The sequence below is a fragment of the Lithobates pipiens genome, unplaced genomic scaffold (genome assembly GCF_037356315.1).
Source record: "Lithobates pipiens isolate NorthernLeopardFrog02 unplaced genomic scaffold, aLitPip1_a1.2 Scaffold_10, whole genome shotgun sequence".
In the NCBI taxonomy this organism is placed as follows: Eukaryota; Metazoa; Chordata; class Amphibia; order Anura; family Ranidae; genus Lithobates; species Lithobates pipiens.
Genome location: NW_027507686.1, coordinates 122,317,955 through 122,334,353, shown reverse-complemented (window position 1 = coordinate 122,334,353; position 16,399 = coordinate 122,317,955). Strand labels below are relative to the sequence as shown.

At 46.0% G+C, this 16,399-nt stretch overlaps 1 protein-coding gene across 9 annotated transcripts in view; it reads left to right on the top strand.

Annotated features, from left to right (window-relative positions):
• The window catches only part of LTBP3 (latent transforming growth factor beta binding protein 3), a 1,616,087-nt gene that overhangs the window by 283,984 nt on the left and 1,315,704 nt on the right, over nucleotides 1–16,399 (top strand). For all 9 annotated transcript variants that reach the window (XM_077457876.1, XM_077457830.1, XM_077457857.1 and 6 more), the window contains exon 5: nucleotides 14,201–14,293. In XM_077457876.1, coding sequence (XP_077314002.1) covers nucleotides 14,201–14,293 — 93 coding nt within the window. The remainder of the gene's footprint in view (nucleotides 1–14,200; nucleotides 14,294–16,399) is intronic.

The following is a 16,399-nucleotide window of genomic DNA, read 5'->3' as shown; positions in this document are numbered from 1 at the left end:
GCTGACGTTATCTTCACTAGGAGTAGTGTTTCTAACCCTGACAGTTTTCACTACTAATTGTTTCCACCTCTTTAGCATTTCTGCAGTAGAAATCCCATCTATCTCATCTATATCATCTTTAGATACTCCTGCCTTTACTAGGTCCACCCACATTTCTTTCCTAGAAATAACCAGCCTGGTTTTATTTTCACCTTCTGTCTTCTCTCCCACATTCCCTTTCTTCTCTGTAAAAGTTATTTTCTGCTTGTAGTCTTCCTGCCTGGCCTTGACCTTATCTACTGCCCTGACATGTTTTGTTTTAGTCTCCTCTAGCTCCCCCAACTGGCTTAAAAGGGTAGTCGCTGCATGAATCTTGCTGTTTAATCCCAGGCCTCCCAGCAAGGACATTAAAGGAGCCCTGAGATTAAATGGCGCAGACTTCATCAGCTTAGAGCGCAGAGCAGACATAAAGGTTTCCATATCTGAACCCATCCATTCTGGAAATGCATTTAATCCGGTTATACAACCCACCTCATGTAACCTGGAAATACCCTCTCCCATTGTTCTCCGGGATTAAGTATTTTCCAGGTCACTAGGACTAGCGTATACTCAAACTATTCCATCTCGCACAAGGTTTAACGGTGAAAAGTTCACACTAAACTCTCTGGCTTTTTGCATTGCCTGATGCAACTGTGGATCATGGGTTAACACTCCCATAGCCACTGATTCCTTACCTGAAAAAACAACACTGTCCACCCGTTCATCCCACAAGCATAGGACCAGCCAGCAGTTGTATAGGAGCCAACTCAATATGGGCTCCCTGGACCTTTGTATTGTTTTTCCAGCTCGTGGAGTTCAGTTTGTGTAAACTCCCGTACTTCTTCAAATTCAAAATCCATCTCTGGGGTTGCGATAAGACACCTCCCCATCTGCCATATCCTCTCTATCATGTTGCCTTTTCCTATGCTTAGTAATAAGAGGTCTGGCATATTTTTTCTTTCCCACTAGCAGATCATCTGAAATATCAAACTCTATCTCCTCATCCTCGCTATCATTTGAGGAGAACACATCCTCACAATCCTAGTTTTGGGATGTGACAATGGCACATACCCTGGCTTTACTAACAGGTTTACGGCCCTTTCTTTCCTTAAGGCATTAATTGATTTGGTCATGAGGGCTGCTTACCGCTCTTGCAAATCATCAGCCCGACTAGCGGTTGAACGTACACACTCTGAAGCAACTGCTAGCTGGTCTTTTAATACCTTAACTTCTGCTTCTGCCTTCTCCCTTCTATGTGATTTGGTATAAATAGCATGAAGTAAGTACAAACTCACTGTGAACACTGTCCTCTTCTCTTTTTTACTTAAATCCTTAAGGCTAAAATATACAAAATTATCTGAGATTTTATCACCACAAGTCAAATTTCAAGGGAGAAGCATACTTCACAAATTCTTTAGCAAGAGGTTCCTACTCATTGTCTCTGTCCCAGATAGGTAAGCTGCACACTTCCTTTCCGGCCAACAGAACCCTCTGCAACCTTGCTTTTCCTAAACAGCTCACACAGCATTTTTACCTAGCACAAGCTAAACAACACACCACAGAAAAAAATCAGGTCTGCTTCAGTTGAATTATAGCACAGGTCATGGCATGAGCCCCCAAATATTTTGTTTGTGTATATCTAGAAAGGTTACTTTGTGGTATAAGCAAGGAAGCTGAGACCTCTGCAGTGTGTATGTCACATACCTGGTGGTTGAGCCCACTTATGCGGCTTCTCGTATTCCTCTGGCTCAAGAACCCCTGATAGAGCAGACAGGGGCTCAGGAGTGCAAAGGGGCACAAGTGCCTGACAGGTCACAGGTGTAAGGGCTGATCCAGATTTCAATGAGCTGTGAGGAACCCAAATGCCGACTGGAGCCGGGACCTGCAGGAACAGCAGGAGAACTGGGAGCTGGACCGGAATAGGAAGTGTATCGTAGCCCCGAAGAGGAAGCTGGAAGCTGAAGACTGTAGACAGCAGGGTGGTATAGAAGTGCAACAGGAACAGCAGGGAGGACCGGACTGGAAACTGGAGGCAGCAACAACCGGAAGGTGTTCTGTAGTTCAGGACACAAACAGGTCACAGACAGACCAGGTCAAACACTGGCGGGCAGGAACAGTACCAAAGCAGCAGGCAAGGCATAGTCGTGAAGCAAGCCGGGTCATACACTGGCGGGTAGGCGAGGTTCCAAGTAACAAGCAGAAAAAGCGTCAAGACAGGCTGGGATCAGAGGCTGGCAGCAATCAGGGAATGGTCAAAGACAAGCTAGGTAATGGAAATCAGATCAGCAGGCAGAATAAACAGCAGGGAGTCTCAGGAACGCTGTAGACTAGACAGCAAGGGCGCAGAGTGACAGATTCCTTTAAATAAGCCTCTTTGGCGCCAAGTGCTGTCACCACGCGTGTCCGCGCACACTCGTTCGTGCTCGCACCATCACACACCTGCGTGCGCCTGTTCATGCTATTGCGCACCCGCGTGCACCTGTTGGCACCATTGTGCGCCTGTTCGTGCTAACGCGCACCCGCGTGCGCCGGTTGGCTCTTCTGCTAGGAATTCTGTGGGCAGGTCTTTCAGAAACAGCTATATTACCAGGATGTCTTTCTTGACAGTGTAAATGTACTTTTACTATACAAAATGTTGTACATACAAAACTATTACAATATTAGGAATAGAAATCAGGACTGGCAAATATCTATAACAAGCAAAATGCTTAGCAAATAAACAGTCTATGGTCTATAACAGTAGAAATACACTTAAAAGTTACCTAACTCCGGTTACTGTATGTTAGTGATCTCCATTGAGAACAATTCTTCTGGAGATCAGGCATCTTCTTGCATGATGAATGGCTTCTGGTGTTAAAGCATGATGAAGTGGCTTCTGTTTAAGGCATCATCAGCCATTTTATATGTCAGCTTGTTCACAATGGTCCTTAACAACCAACTAACCTACATCTCGGTAGCTTTAGTTTGAAAGGTGCATTCTTACCTGTTTACTGTAGCTAGACAATAGAATGTTCTCAAACTGCCAACAGAATACAAAAATTGTATCTACATACCCATTGTATCCAGCAGCATTTGTTTGACAAATTCTGTGTCTGTGAAACCAGAATGCTATGAGTCTTATAGAAAAATTATATTTTTCGCAAATACAACACAATCACCTGTGCAGTTTTTATTTTTTGTACTATAAACAAAAAAGATGACAATTACTTTTTTTTTTACTTTTTGCTATAATAAATATCCCCAAAAAAGTAAAAAAAAAACTAATTTCTTCATCAGTTTAGGTAAATATGTATTCTTCTACATATTTTTTATTAAAAAATTGCAATAAGCTGATATTGATTGGTTTGTGCAAAAGTTATAGCGTCTACAAAATAGGGAATAGATTTATGCCATTTTTATTATTTATTTCATTTTTACTATTAATGTTGGTGATCTGCGCTTTTTAGTGGGACTGCGACATTACGGCAGATAGATCGGACACTATTGACACTTTTTTTTGGGAACATTGACATTTATACAGCAATCAGAGGTAAAAATAGTCACTGATTAGTGTAAAATGTCACTGGCAGGAAAGGGGTTACACTAGGGGGCGATCAAGATGTTAAGTGTGTTCCCTGTGAGTGTTTCTAACTGTATGGGGCTGGGCTGACTAGAGCAGGAGAGAGATCGCTGTTCTGAATCACTAAGAACAGCAGATCTGTCTCTAAGTCCCCTGTCATAATGGGGATGTCTGTTTACCTTGACAGATCCCTGTCAATCTCGTGGCCGATGGACATCGCGGCGGCCAGCCGCACACATCAGGTCCCCCACCGTACAGTGCGAATGCACCTACTATGACTCCTTAAGGGAGCCGATGTACACCTATGGAGATTTGTGGGAACGTGCCGACCTGCTGCCGTATAATGACGGCAGCTGGTCGGCAAGTGGTAAAGCAGGTTATAGAGCACAGTACTTGTACTGTGTCATTTGGTTCCCTGTATAACCAGAAATACCTGGCTGATCCTGCCTGGTTCTGCCCTCCCCTTTGTAAACTGACCACAGTTTATCCTGGCTGCTGAGCCCTGACACCATTGTCAGTTTACATTTCTCTGTCATCTGCTGTCTCTCCTGTCCTCCTCTGTCCTCTCTCCCCCCTCCCTCCCTGCCTGTCAGCTCCATGTCCATGCCCACCCCCTCCTGCTGCTAAAATTACAATTCGCAAGTCACACTATCTTCTCTGTTTAATATGGTAATCTGCCCTGTGTCTGTGTTTAAAAAAAAAATATAGCTATATAGCTTATTTCGAAGCACCGCTTGGCGCTCACGTGACCCGCCGCCTCTCTCCTCCTCTCCTCCTCCCCTCCTGACTTATGTCAGCAGGGGAATCTTGGCCACGCTCACTGCAGCTGTCAGACAGGAAGAAGAGAGAGGCAACGGGTCATGTGAGTGCCGAGCGGCACTCTGAAAAGAAGTATATAGCTGCATTTTTTTTTTATAAAACACAGACACAGGGCAGAATACATTATTAAACAGAGAGGATAGTGTGACTTGTGAACTTTGGGTTAGAAACCACTTTAACTAATCACAGCTCTTACTGTGAAGAAACCTTTCCGTATTTTGAGATTAAATCTCTTTTCCTCCAGACATAAAGAGTGCCCCCTTGTCCTCTGTGATGACCTTAAAGTGAATAACTCACCACCGAGTTCACTATATGAACGACTTACAGTATGTATTTATACATGTTGATCTTATGCTTAATATCCTTTTCTCCAGAGAGAATACATTCAGTCCCTCTAATCTTTCATCATAGCTGAGCTCCTCAGTGCCTCTTATCTGTTTGGTTGCCCTTCTCTACACTTTCTCCGGTTCCCCAATATCCTTTTCATGATCTGGTGCCCAAAATTGAACTGCATATTCCAGATGAGGTCTTACTAATGATTTGTACAGGGGCAAAATTATATCTCTCTCTCTGCAGTCCATGCCTCCTTTAATACGAGAAAGTATTTTGCTCGCTTTGGAAACCACAGCTTGGCATTGCATGCCATTACTGAGCTTGTGATCTACCAGAACCCCCAGATCCTTCTCCACTATTGACTCCCCCGGCTGTTCTCCTCCTAGTATGTATGATGTATGCATATTCTTAGCCCCCAAGTGCATAACTTTACATTTATCAACATTAAACCTCATTTGCCCCACAGGTGCCCGCAATGATGTTATTCCACTGCATAGCTTGGTGTCATCAACAAACACTGAAATTGTACTTTTAATCCCAGACCTTATATCATTTATAAATATACTAAAAAGTAAAGGTCCCAACACTGAACCACCACTGATAACCTATGTGTGTGATTATATGTCAGTATTACCTTATCTTCTTTGTACTCGCTCCATTTCCAGTCCATCCTTCCTGAGTACTGGTGCTCAGAACTGGACAACATACTCTAGGTGCGGCCGGACCAGGGTGTTGAATTATTGTTGCATTAATCCCCTTTTTAATGCATGCCAATATTTCATTTGCTTTGTTAGCAGCAGCTTGGCATTCCATGTGATTGCTGAGCCTATCATCTACTAGGACCCCCAGGTCCTTTTCCATCCTAGATTCCCCAGAGGTTCTCCTGCCAGTGTGTAGATTGCATTCATATTTTTGCCACCCAAATGCATCATTTTAAATTTTTCTACATTCAACATTATTTGCCACGTAGTTGCCCACCCCATTCATTTGTTCAGATCTTTTTGCAAGGTTTTCACATCCTACGGAGAAGTTATTGCCCTGCTTAGCTTAGTATCGCCTGCAAATACAGAGATTGAACTGTTTACCCTATCCTCCAGGTCATTTATTAACAAATTAAACAGGATTGGTCCCAGCACAGAACCCTACAGAACCCCACTACCCACCCCTAACCAGTACTCCCCATTTATCACCACTCTCTGAACTCACCCTTGTAGCTAGTTTTTAATCCATGTACTCACCCTATGATCCATGCCAGCAGACCTCATTTTGTACAGTAAACGTTTATGGGGAACTGTGTCCAATTATTTTGCAAAATCCAGACACACCACTTCTACGGGCCTTCCTCACCTCCTCATAGAAGGTTAATAGATTGGTTTGGCAAGAATGATTCTTCATGAATCCATGCTGATTACTTCTAATGATACTGTTCTCATTACTACATTCTTGTATATAGTCCCTTATGCTCTCCAAGAGTTTACATACTATTGATGTTAGGCTAACTGGTCTATAATTCCCAGGGATGTATTTTGGGCCCTTTTTAAATATTGGTGCTACATTGGCTTTTCTCCAATCACCTGGTACCATTTCAGTCAGTAGACTGTCAGTAAACATTAGGAACAATGGTCTGGCAATTACTTGACTGAGTTCCCTAAGTACTCTCAGGTGCAAACCATCTGGTCCCGGTGATTTATTAATGTTAATTTTCCCAAGTCTAATTTTTATTCTGTCCTCTGTTAACCATGGAAGTGCTTCCTGTGATGTGTCATAAGGATAAACACTGCAGTTTTGGTTACTGAAGCCCCCCGATTCCCTCGTGAAGACTGAGGAGAAGAATAAAATCAATACCTCCGCCATCTCCCCATCCTTTGTAACCATATGTAATTCTTCATTCTTTATGCAGCCAATATGGTTTGTCCTTCTTTTTGACTGTTTACATTTATTACCCAATGATATGCATTGGCTAATGCCCTTATTTAATATGCTCTTAAAGCAAACCCATCTCTCCTCCGTGTTCTTTGTTCCTAATATTTTATCCCAATTTATGCCTTCTAGCAAGGTTCGTAGTTTAGGGAAGTTGGCTCTTTTGAAATTCAGTGTCTTTGTATTCCCCTTATGTTTCCTATTTGTGTGATTTATATTGATGCCAATTGACCTGTGATCGCTGTTACCTAAATTGCCCTGTATTTCCACATCTGTGATTAGGTCTGTATTGTTGGTTATCAGTAGGTCCAGTAACGCTTTATTTCTAGTTGGTGCGTCTACCATCTGATCCATAAAATTGTCCCGCAAGACATTAAGGAACTAGCGAGCCTTAGATATGTGTGGTTCCCTTCGCCCAGTCTATGCATGGATTATGATAACACTTCCCATCCTTGCTGCTAATCCAATTTGTGATAGGATATCTGTCTCCCCTTCCTCCCTCAGGTTAGGGGGTCTATAGCATACTCCCAGTATTATTTTCCCCTTAGCTTCATCCCTTTAGATCTCTACCCATAAGGATTCCACCTCCACCCTAGCTCCCTGATGTCATCTCTCACATTCACTTGTACATTATTCTTGATATATAGGCATACCCCTCCCCCTTTTTACCCTCTCTATCCTTGTGATAAAGGGTATACCCTTGAATGGTTGCCACTGCCAGCCAATCATGAGAGCTGTTGAACCAGGTCTCTGAAATCCCCACAAAATCCAAATCCCCCTCCAGTATTTTTTGAAAACATACTGCATTCATCTTGCCATCAATTTTGACCAAATTTCCTGTGCCTTTTTTTTTTTTACATACATTTTTTATTGGGAATATGACATTACAATCATATTGAACATTGAACAGGTGTTTTTGACAAGAAATGCAGCTCAGAGTCAAGGAAATCTCCATTGTGAATACAGAAACCAATAATAACAGTGTTTAACAAACAATCAAACATGAACATTTTTGTTGATGTGAAGTGGTCGAGTCTTCTCAGGTTGTGGACACAGCACCATGATGTCCGATTGCGGACCATAAATAATCACGTAGATCATCTGATAAGGTTGAATATGTTTCCTGTGCCTTTTTAGCTCACACATCCCCAAAACATCCACCTCTGTGTTTCACATTAGAAATGGTGAACATTTCATCATAGGCCTTGTTGACTCCTCTCCAAATGAAGCATTTATGGTTGCAGCCAAAAAGCTCAGTTTTGGTCTCATCACTCCAAATGACCAGGAGGTTTGAGGCTTGTCTCTATGCTGTTTGGCATATTGTAAGTGGGATACTTTGTGGCATCTGTGTAGTAATGGCTTTCTTCTGGTGACTCAACCATGCAGCCCATCTCTCCTCAAGTGCCTCCTTGTTGTGCATCTTGAAACAGCCACACCACGTTTTCAGAGAGACCTGTTTTTCACCTGAAGTTATTTGTAATGCCGCGTACACATGTAGCCGACTATCCGGCGGACTAACTCTGGCGGACTTCCCGCTGGACTGTCCGCCATGCTTTCCGAACGAGCTACTTGCTCACACACGGCACTTTTTCAGCGGACTAATACGGCGTACTAAGTCCGCCGGACTATCCGCCGTACTTTGGAAATGAACGGACTCGCCCACACACACGGAGGAAAGTCCGCTCATTTTGAGCGTGGCTCCAGGTAGCTGGGGCCAACGAAGGAGGCGTCGCTGGCCCCGTCACCTGGTATGGACTTAAAGGGGAACCCCTACGCTGAAAAATCGGCGTGGGGGTCCCCCCTAGGTCCATATCAGACCCTTATCCGAGCACGCTGGCCGGCCAGGAAAGGGGGTGGGGACAAGCGAGCGCGCCCCCCCTCCTGAGCCGCACCAGGCCGCGTGCCCTCAACATGGCCCCCCACCCCAAAGCACCTTGTCCCCATGTTGATGAGGACAAGGGCCTTCCCGACAACCCTGGCCATTGGTTGTCGGGGGCTGCGGGCGGGGGGCTAATCGGAATCCAGCAGCCCCCTTTAATAAGGGGGCCCCCGGATCCCGGCCCCTCACCCTATGTGAATGAGTATGGGGTACAATGTACCCTTACCCATTCACCTGTAAAAAAAAGTAAAAAAAAACACAACACACAAGGGTTAAAATAGTTTATTGCACAGCTCCGGGGGTCTTCTGTCCGTCTTTGGGGGTCTTATCGCCGGACTCCTCCGCTATCTTCTGCTAGCTCTTTTGTTAGCAGAGGAGCCCGGCTTTCTTCTTTGCCGCCGCCCTCTTCTTCCGACTTCGGGGGTCTTGTCCCCCTCTTCGGGGGTCTTGTCCCCCTCTTCGGTTCTTCTTGCCAGGCCACCGCGCCTTCTTCTAGCTCTTTTACAGGCGGTGGCACTGTCTTCTGTCGCCGATGTCGCTGTCTTCTGTTCTTCTCTTCTTCTCTTCAGATGTTGCCTCGTCACTGCCTCCGCTCACAATGGCAGGGATGCGGCGCGTGGCGACTTATATAGGGCCATCACCGGATGATGTCCCCGCCCATTATGATGTCACAATCCCAGAGGATTATGGGACTGTGACATCATAATGGGCAGGGACATCATCCGGTGATGTCCCTATATAAGTCACCGCGTCCCTGCCATTGGGAGCGGAGGCAGCAACGAGGCAACATCTGAAGAGAAGAAGAGAAGAACAGAAGACGGCAACAGCGACAGCGGCGACAGAAGACCGGGCCACCGCCTGTAAAAGAGCTAGAAGAAGGCGCGGTGGCCCGGCAAGAAGAACCGAAGAGGTCTTCTGTCGCCGCTGTCGCTGTTGCCGTCTTCTGTTCTTCTCTTCTTCTCTTCAGATGTTGCCTCGTTGCTGCCTCCGCTCCCAATGGCAGGGACGCGGTGACTTATATAGGGACATCACCGGATGATGTCCCTGCCCATTATGATGTCACAGTCCCATAATCCTCTGGGATTGTGACATCATAATGGGCGGGGACATCATCCGGTGATGGCCCTATATAAGTCGCCACGCGCCGCATCCCTGCCATTGTGAGCGGAGGCAGTGACGAGGCAACATCTGAAGAGAAGAAGAGAAGAACAGAAGACAGCGACATCGGCGACAGAAGACAGTGCCACCGCCTGTAAAAGAGCTAGAAGAAGGCGCGGTGGCCTGGCAAAAAGAACTGAAGAGGGGGACAAGACCCCCGAAGAGGGGGACAAGACCCCCGAAGTCGGAAGAAGAGGGCGGCGGCGAAGAAGAAAGCTGGGCTCTCCTGCCAGCAAAAGAGCTAGCAAAAGATAGCGGAGGAGTCCGGTGAGAAGACCCCTGAAGACTGACAGAAGATCCCCAGAGCTGTGCAATAAACTATTTCAACCCTTGTGTGTTGTGTTTTTTTTTTACTTTTTTTTTACAGGTGAATGGGTAGGGGTAAATTGTACCCCATACTCATTCACATAGGGTGGGGGGCCGGGATCTGGGGCCCCCTTATTAAAGGGGGCTCCCGGATTCCGATAAGCCCCCGCCCGCAGACCCCGACAACCAACGGCCATGCAGCCCCCCCTTCCCCAAGGCACCCCCCATGTTGAGGGCACGCAGCCTGGTGCGGCTCGGGGGGGGGGGGCGCTCGCTCGTCCCCACCCCCTTTCCTGGCCGGCCGGGGAGCGTGCTCAGATAAGGGTCTGATATGGACCTAGGGGGGACCCCCACGCCGATTTTTCGGCGTAGGGCTTTCCCTTTAAGTCCATACCAGGTGAGGTGGCCAGCGGCGCCTCCTTTGCTGGTCCCGGCTACCTGGAGACACACTCAAAATGAGCGAACTTTTCTCCGGGCGGGAAAAGTACGTTCATTTCAAAAGTACGGCGGACTGGCACACACAGGGCCGTACTGTCCGCCGAAATGCGAGTCCAGCGGACAGATTGGAGTGCAAAAATACTTTCTAAGTCCGCCGGACTTTTGGGTAAAAAAGTCCGCCGGAGCCTACACACGGGGGGATTGTCCGGCGGACTCAAGTCCACCAGATTGTTTGATCGTGTGTACGAGGGATACGTTTTTCTTTGCATCCCAAACAATTATCCTGGCAGTTCTGGATGAAATTTTAGTTGGTCTGCCTGACCGTTGTTTGGTTTCAACAGAACCCCTCATTTTCCACTTCTTGATTAGCATTTGAACACTGCTGATTGGCATTCTCAATTCCTTGGATATTTTTTTATATCCCTTTCCTGTTTTATACCATTCAACTACCTTTTCCTGCAGATCATTTGACAATTCTTTTTCTTTCCCCATGACTCAAAATCCAGAAACCTCAGTGCAACACTGGATGAAAGATACAAGGGTCTGCCAGGAGTCCAGAAACTCATTGACCTTTTAGGCTGGGTTCACACTGCTGCAGGGGGAGATCCGGATGTGATTCGCACCGCAAATCACATCCGATCTCCGTAGCGATGCGAGTTCAGCCATACAGATAGTATGGCTGAATTCGCATCGCTCCCGCAGCAAACTCGCACGGGACCCTTTTTTTGGTCCGCAACAGAATCGGATCGCATGGGGGTTCACACCATGCGATCCGATTCCTGTGCGAGTCGGCAGATCGCACTGCGATATGCGGACGGATCTGGGGGTGTCATTAACATATCATTGACACTCCCAGCCGTCCGCATAGGGCAGTGTGAACTGCCGGCGGGAGTCATGCGATGCGGGAAAACGCGGCGTTCCCGCATCGCAGCGGTGTGAACCCGGCCTTATACACACACTAATCACAAGCAAACAGATCACAGGTGAGGATGGTTACTTTTAATAGCCATTCAAACCCCTTTGTGTCAACTTGTGTGCATGCTATAAGGCCAAAATTACCAGGGTATGTAAACTTTTGATCAGGGTAATTTGGATATTTTCTCTTGTCATTATGATTTAAAATGAGAAAACACAGTTGATTGATAATAATTGGCTTCAACCCAACACTAACCATGAGTTAAAGTTTTTGTGTTATCATTCATATTCTCTGAAAAATGGGCAAGAAATTATAAATTCTGCCAGGGTATGTAAACTTATGAGCACAACTGTATATGTAAAAAAAATAAAAATGTATTCATTTATGTTCACTGAATGATTTATCATTACATAATTGCATTAATTATCGTTTGCTCTCACGGCCAAATGTTCATTTTTCGAAAATGTGTTCAGCCAATTTTTCGTATAGTGTATGGCTAGCATTAGGCTGGCCATACATGGGTCAAATTTTCCAAAGAATTTTCTTTCAAAAACCTTATCTAAAAATTTTCATTCAAATTTTGCACCATTAGTGGGTTACAGCAACAGCTGATTTTTCGTGCGGCAATCGAATTGAATTAATCTGGCATGCTGGAAATTTTTTGGAAAACAAACGATTTTCTAATCAATGATGAGAGAATTGTGCGAGAAATGTAATTTGAAAAAAATGCGCATGAGTGCAAGAAAAGAAAACTCCCAGAAAGAAAAGAAGATTCCCAGCCACAAAAAATCTTTTCTGTAGCAACATGAGATGAAATTGAAGGCTTGGTTGGTCAAATTTCGAAATCAATGGTGGCACCATCAGAACACAAAACACACAAAATTTCTAATTTTCAAAAGAAAACTCTTTCAAAAATTTGACCATGTATGGCCAGCCTTAACACTACCTTATTAGCCATGTGTGGGGAACTGTGTTAAACGCTTTTGCAAAATCCAAGTACACCACATCCACAGCCACCCCTCTGTCAGAGGTTTTACTTACCACCTTATAAAAATAAACCAGATTTGTCTGAAAACATCTGTCTTTCATCATTCCATGCTGTCTGGTACTCTGGTGTGGTCTTTTAATAAACTCTCCAGTATCTTCCCAACTATAAAAGTTAAACTAACAGGTCTATAGTTACTTGGTAAAGACTTTGACCCCTTTTTAAATATAGGCACCACATTGGCCTTACGCCAAACCAGTGGTACTATTCCAGTCATTAAAGAGTCCCTAAAAATTAGAAACAATGGCTTTGAAATGACAGAACTAAATTCTTCTATTATCTGTGGGTCTATGCCATTTGGTCCAGGTGCTTTATTCACCTTTATTCTGTCTAAATATTTCTGGACCATATGAATTTTGAGCCATAGTGGTTCATATGGGGCTGTGTTAATACCACCCCCATTATGGACATGAGCCCCCCCCCCCCCCCATGTTCCTTTGTATGCACAGAGCTCAAGAAGGTATTTAAGAAATATATGCCTTCTCTTTTTCCCCAGTAACCCCCTCCAGATTATTTTGTACAGTACTCAAGCAGGTATTTAAGAAATATATGCCTTCTCTTTGTCCCCAGTCACCAGATTATTTTGCAATCTGATGTTCATTTTGAATTTTTGTGTCCTTTATTTCCTTTTTACATATTCTGTTATATTCTTTGTAACATTTAAACATGATAGTGCTCCTTAATTTTTATATTTTTAAAAGCACTTTTCTTATTTATAGCTTTTTTAACTTTGGATGTGAGCCACATAGGCTTTATTTTTAGCCATTTATACTTATTAACCATGGAAATATACTATGCAGTGTATTCACATACAGTCACTTTGAAGAGTACCCATCTCTGTTCTGTGTTCATCGATGCAAATAGTCCCTCCCAGTCTAAGTCTTGGAGAGAAGCCCATATCCCTGCAAAATCTGCTTTCTTAAAGTTAAGTGTTTTTATATTTCATGCTTTCTCTACATTCAGCTGTTAGCGAGGAACCCACTGACAGCTGGTGAGTCATCCTTCCCGACCTGCTCCTTAGCAACCAACTATGGGGGGGGGGGGGGTGGCCCACACTGTTTCTGGCAAGTACTGCATGTGATACCGCCAACAAAACCTGGTGATAACTATCACTTTTTTTTTTGTCTCTGTTCCATTTGTGAATTGGGCTAAAGAGTTTACCTCATTGTTTTTTGGCAATATTTGCATGTTTTGCAGGTAATTACTGAAAAATATATTCTATTTTGCCCTTAGGGTTAACTAGTTAAATGATATCCCTTTTTATTTTTACTTTTTTTTGTTGTTTTTAAGAATAAGCTTGTTGTGATGTACAGCGGGGTAATATGCTCTTGCAAATATACTTTCTCTTAAGCTGCAGTATGTCTAGACTTATATCTTGGTCTAGGAAGGTCTAATACTACATCATACCCCTGGGGTAAATCTGAGATGCAATTTGAGTCTGAATCAATATTTTGGTACAGTTGTGTGCTTTTCTGCAGATCTTCAACTGTAACTTGAATCTCTCTTTTGTTCTATCACTGTCTTCCTAACAGTTTAAATAAACAGTTGGAAATTTGCATTATAATTACATTTTCTCAAAGCTTGTGAATATAAAAAAGAGGGGAACAGAATACAGTCAAGAATGGTGGTCTTTATATACTGTATCATCTTTCCTCACTCCCCTCTCTCAGACTTGGATTGCAAATTTCCAGAGCCATTGTAATTAAACTACAGCAGATAGTGGGGGGGGGGGGGGGGGTATGTTGGGGGGTAAGTAAGATATATTAACTATTCTAGTGTAATTTCTGTGATGGTTTTTCTACTTTACAGATGTTGGCACACAGAAATCTGCACCATTCCGAGGTGAAGTGGGCTCAGACTGTCCTCTGGGGTATAAAAGACTTAACAGCACTCATTGCCAGGGTAAGTATACTTTTGGTGTGCTTAACTAGTTAAGTGAATGTATTTACCAGTGATATTGTCAGGAAGGGCTAGCCAGTACCCAAGATGGTGGCAGAAGAAGACGACCTGTGACCTCAGCCCTGGTCAGAACACCTCTGGTGCATTTGCGAGCACCTGTGCGCGCATGTGTGTGCACATGTGTGCATTGTCAGGAAGGGCATGTCAGCAGTCAAGATGAGAATCCAAGACAGCCTATTTCCTCAGGCAGATTGCCGCCAGTGCGTCTGCGTGCGTCTTTGTGCGTGTCAGTGCACACACACGCTTGCGCGCCTTGTGACAACTTTTGGCACCCAACAGGCTATTTAAACTCAGCCAGTGCACAGACTCAGTGCTGTCTGCTCTACAGCATTCCCGTGTGTTCCTGTTGCCCGTATCTGATACCTGTTCCTGTTATCCGACCCGGCTTGCCTCTGACAATCCCTGCTCTCTGCTTGCACCTGACCCGGCTTGTTTAACCACCGCATCTGCCTGCTCCTTCTGCTACCTCGCTGCCAGCCCATTACTGACCTGGCTTGTATCTTGACTACTCTTCTGCCTCCGTACCTGCTCCTGACATGTCCGCCAGTGTATGACCCAGCCTGCCTGTACCTACCCTCTCTTCTGCCTGGAGAATCCTGCTTCCTCCTGCAGCTGCTTCTGACTCCACAGTCTGTGACCCATCAGGCACTCGTGAGACTCTGAACTCCTTAAATAGGCTCTGGCTGACCCAAAATGACTGCCAGAGTCACATGGGGCAACAGCATCCAATCGAATCACTTCCTCAGGGACCCAGAAAATCATAGAGGAACCAAGTTCCTCTCGACTTCCTCTCCAGCTACAGAGTCGATGCGGTTTAGCTCCACCTTCAGTGGAGAAAATAAACTGCACCTACCTACACATCACCTTCTACATCCTTATTGCCCTAAAAGTAAAGAATCCCTTACACAGTTTAAGATTACATCGCTTCTCATCCAACTTCATTGTCTGGCATTTCTTCTTCAGGGAGAACAAGCTTAATGTGTGTAACCATTCCTCATAACTTATAAACAAGGAAAAGGGTGCCTCTGAGTATGTATCATTAAACAATTTATCTCAATAACAATATCCTCTCACATGGGAGAAAGAGGAGTAGCATTCAGGTCCATAAGCTGGGCTGAGGAGCAGAGGCAGACTGACAACTGATGGGGCCCCCGGGCAATAGAAGATCATGGGGCTCCCAAGCCACACCTGCACAGGGGGACATTGGGGGGAGCACAGCACACAGGGGGACACTGAGGGGGGGGAGAGTACGCAGGGGGACACTGGGGGGGGGGCAAACAGGGGGTCACTGGAGGGGGCACTGGGAGGGGAAGCACACAGGTGAACACTGGGGGGAGAGCACACAGGGAGACCTTGGGGAGAGGGCACAGGGAGACACTGTGGGGGGTGGCGAGCACGCAGGAAGACACTGTGGGGGGTGGCGAGCACGCAGGAAGACACTGTGGGGGGGTGGCGAGCACGCAGGAAGACACTGTGGGGGGTGGCGAGCACGCAGGAAGACACTGTGGGGGGGTGGCGAGCACGCAGGAAGACACTGTGGGGGGGTGGCGAGCACGCAGGAAGACACCGTGGGGGGTGGCGAGCATGCAGGAAGACACTGTGGGGGGTGGCGAGCACGCAGGAAGACACTGTGGGGGGGTGGCGAGCACACAGGGAGACACTGTGGGGGGGTGGCGAGCACGCAGGAAGACACTGTGGGGGGGTGGCGAGCACGCAGGAAGACACTGTAGGGGGGGTGGCGAGCACGCATGAAGACACTGTGGGGGGGTGAGGGGGTGGAGCATGCAGGGGGACCCTGGGAGGGGGAGAGGGCACAGGGGGACACGGGGGGAAGCACACAAGGAGACCATGGGAGGGGAAAGCACACAGGGGGACACTGTGGGGTGTGGGGAGCACACAGGGGGACCCTGGGGAGAGCACGCAGGAAGACGCGGTGGGGGGTAGGGAGCACACAGGGAGACACTGTGGGGAGCACTGGGAGGGGGAGAGGGCACAGGGGGACACTGGGGAGGGGGAGAGGGCACAGGGGGACACTGGGGAGGGGGAGCA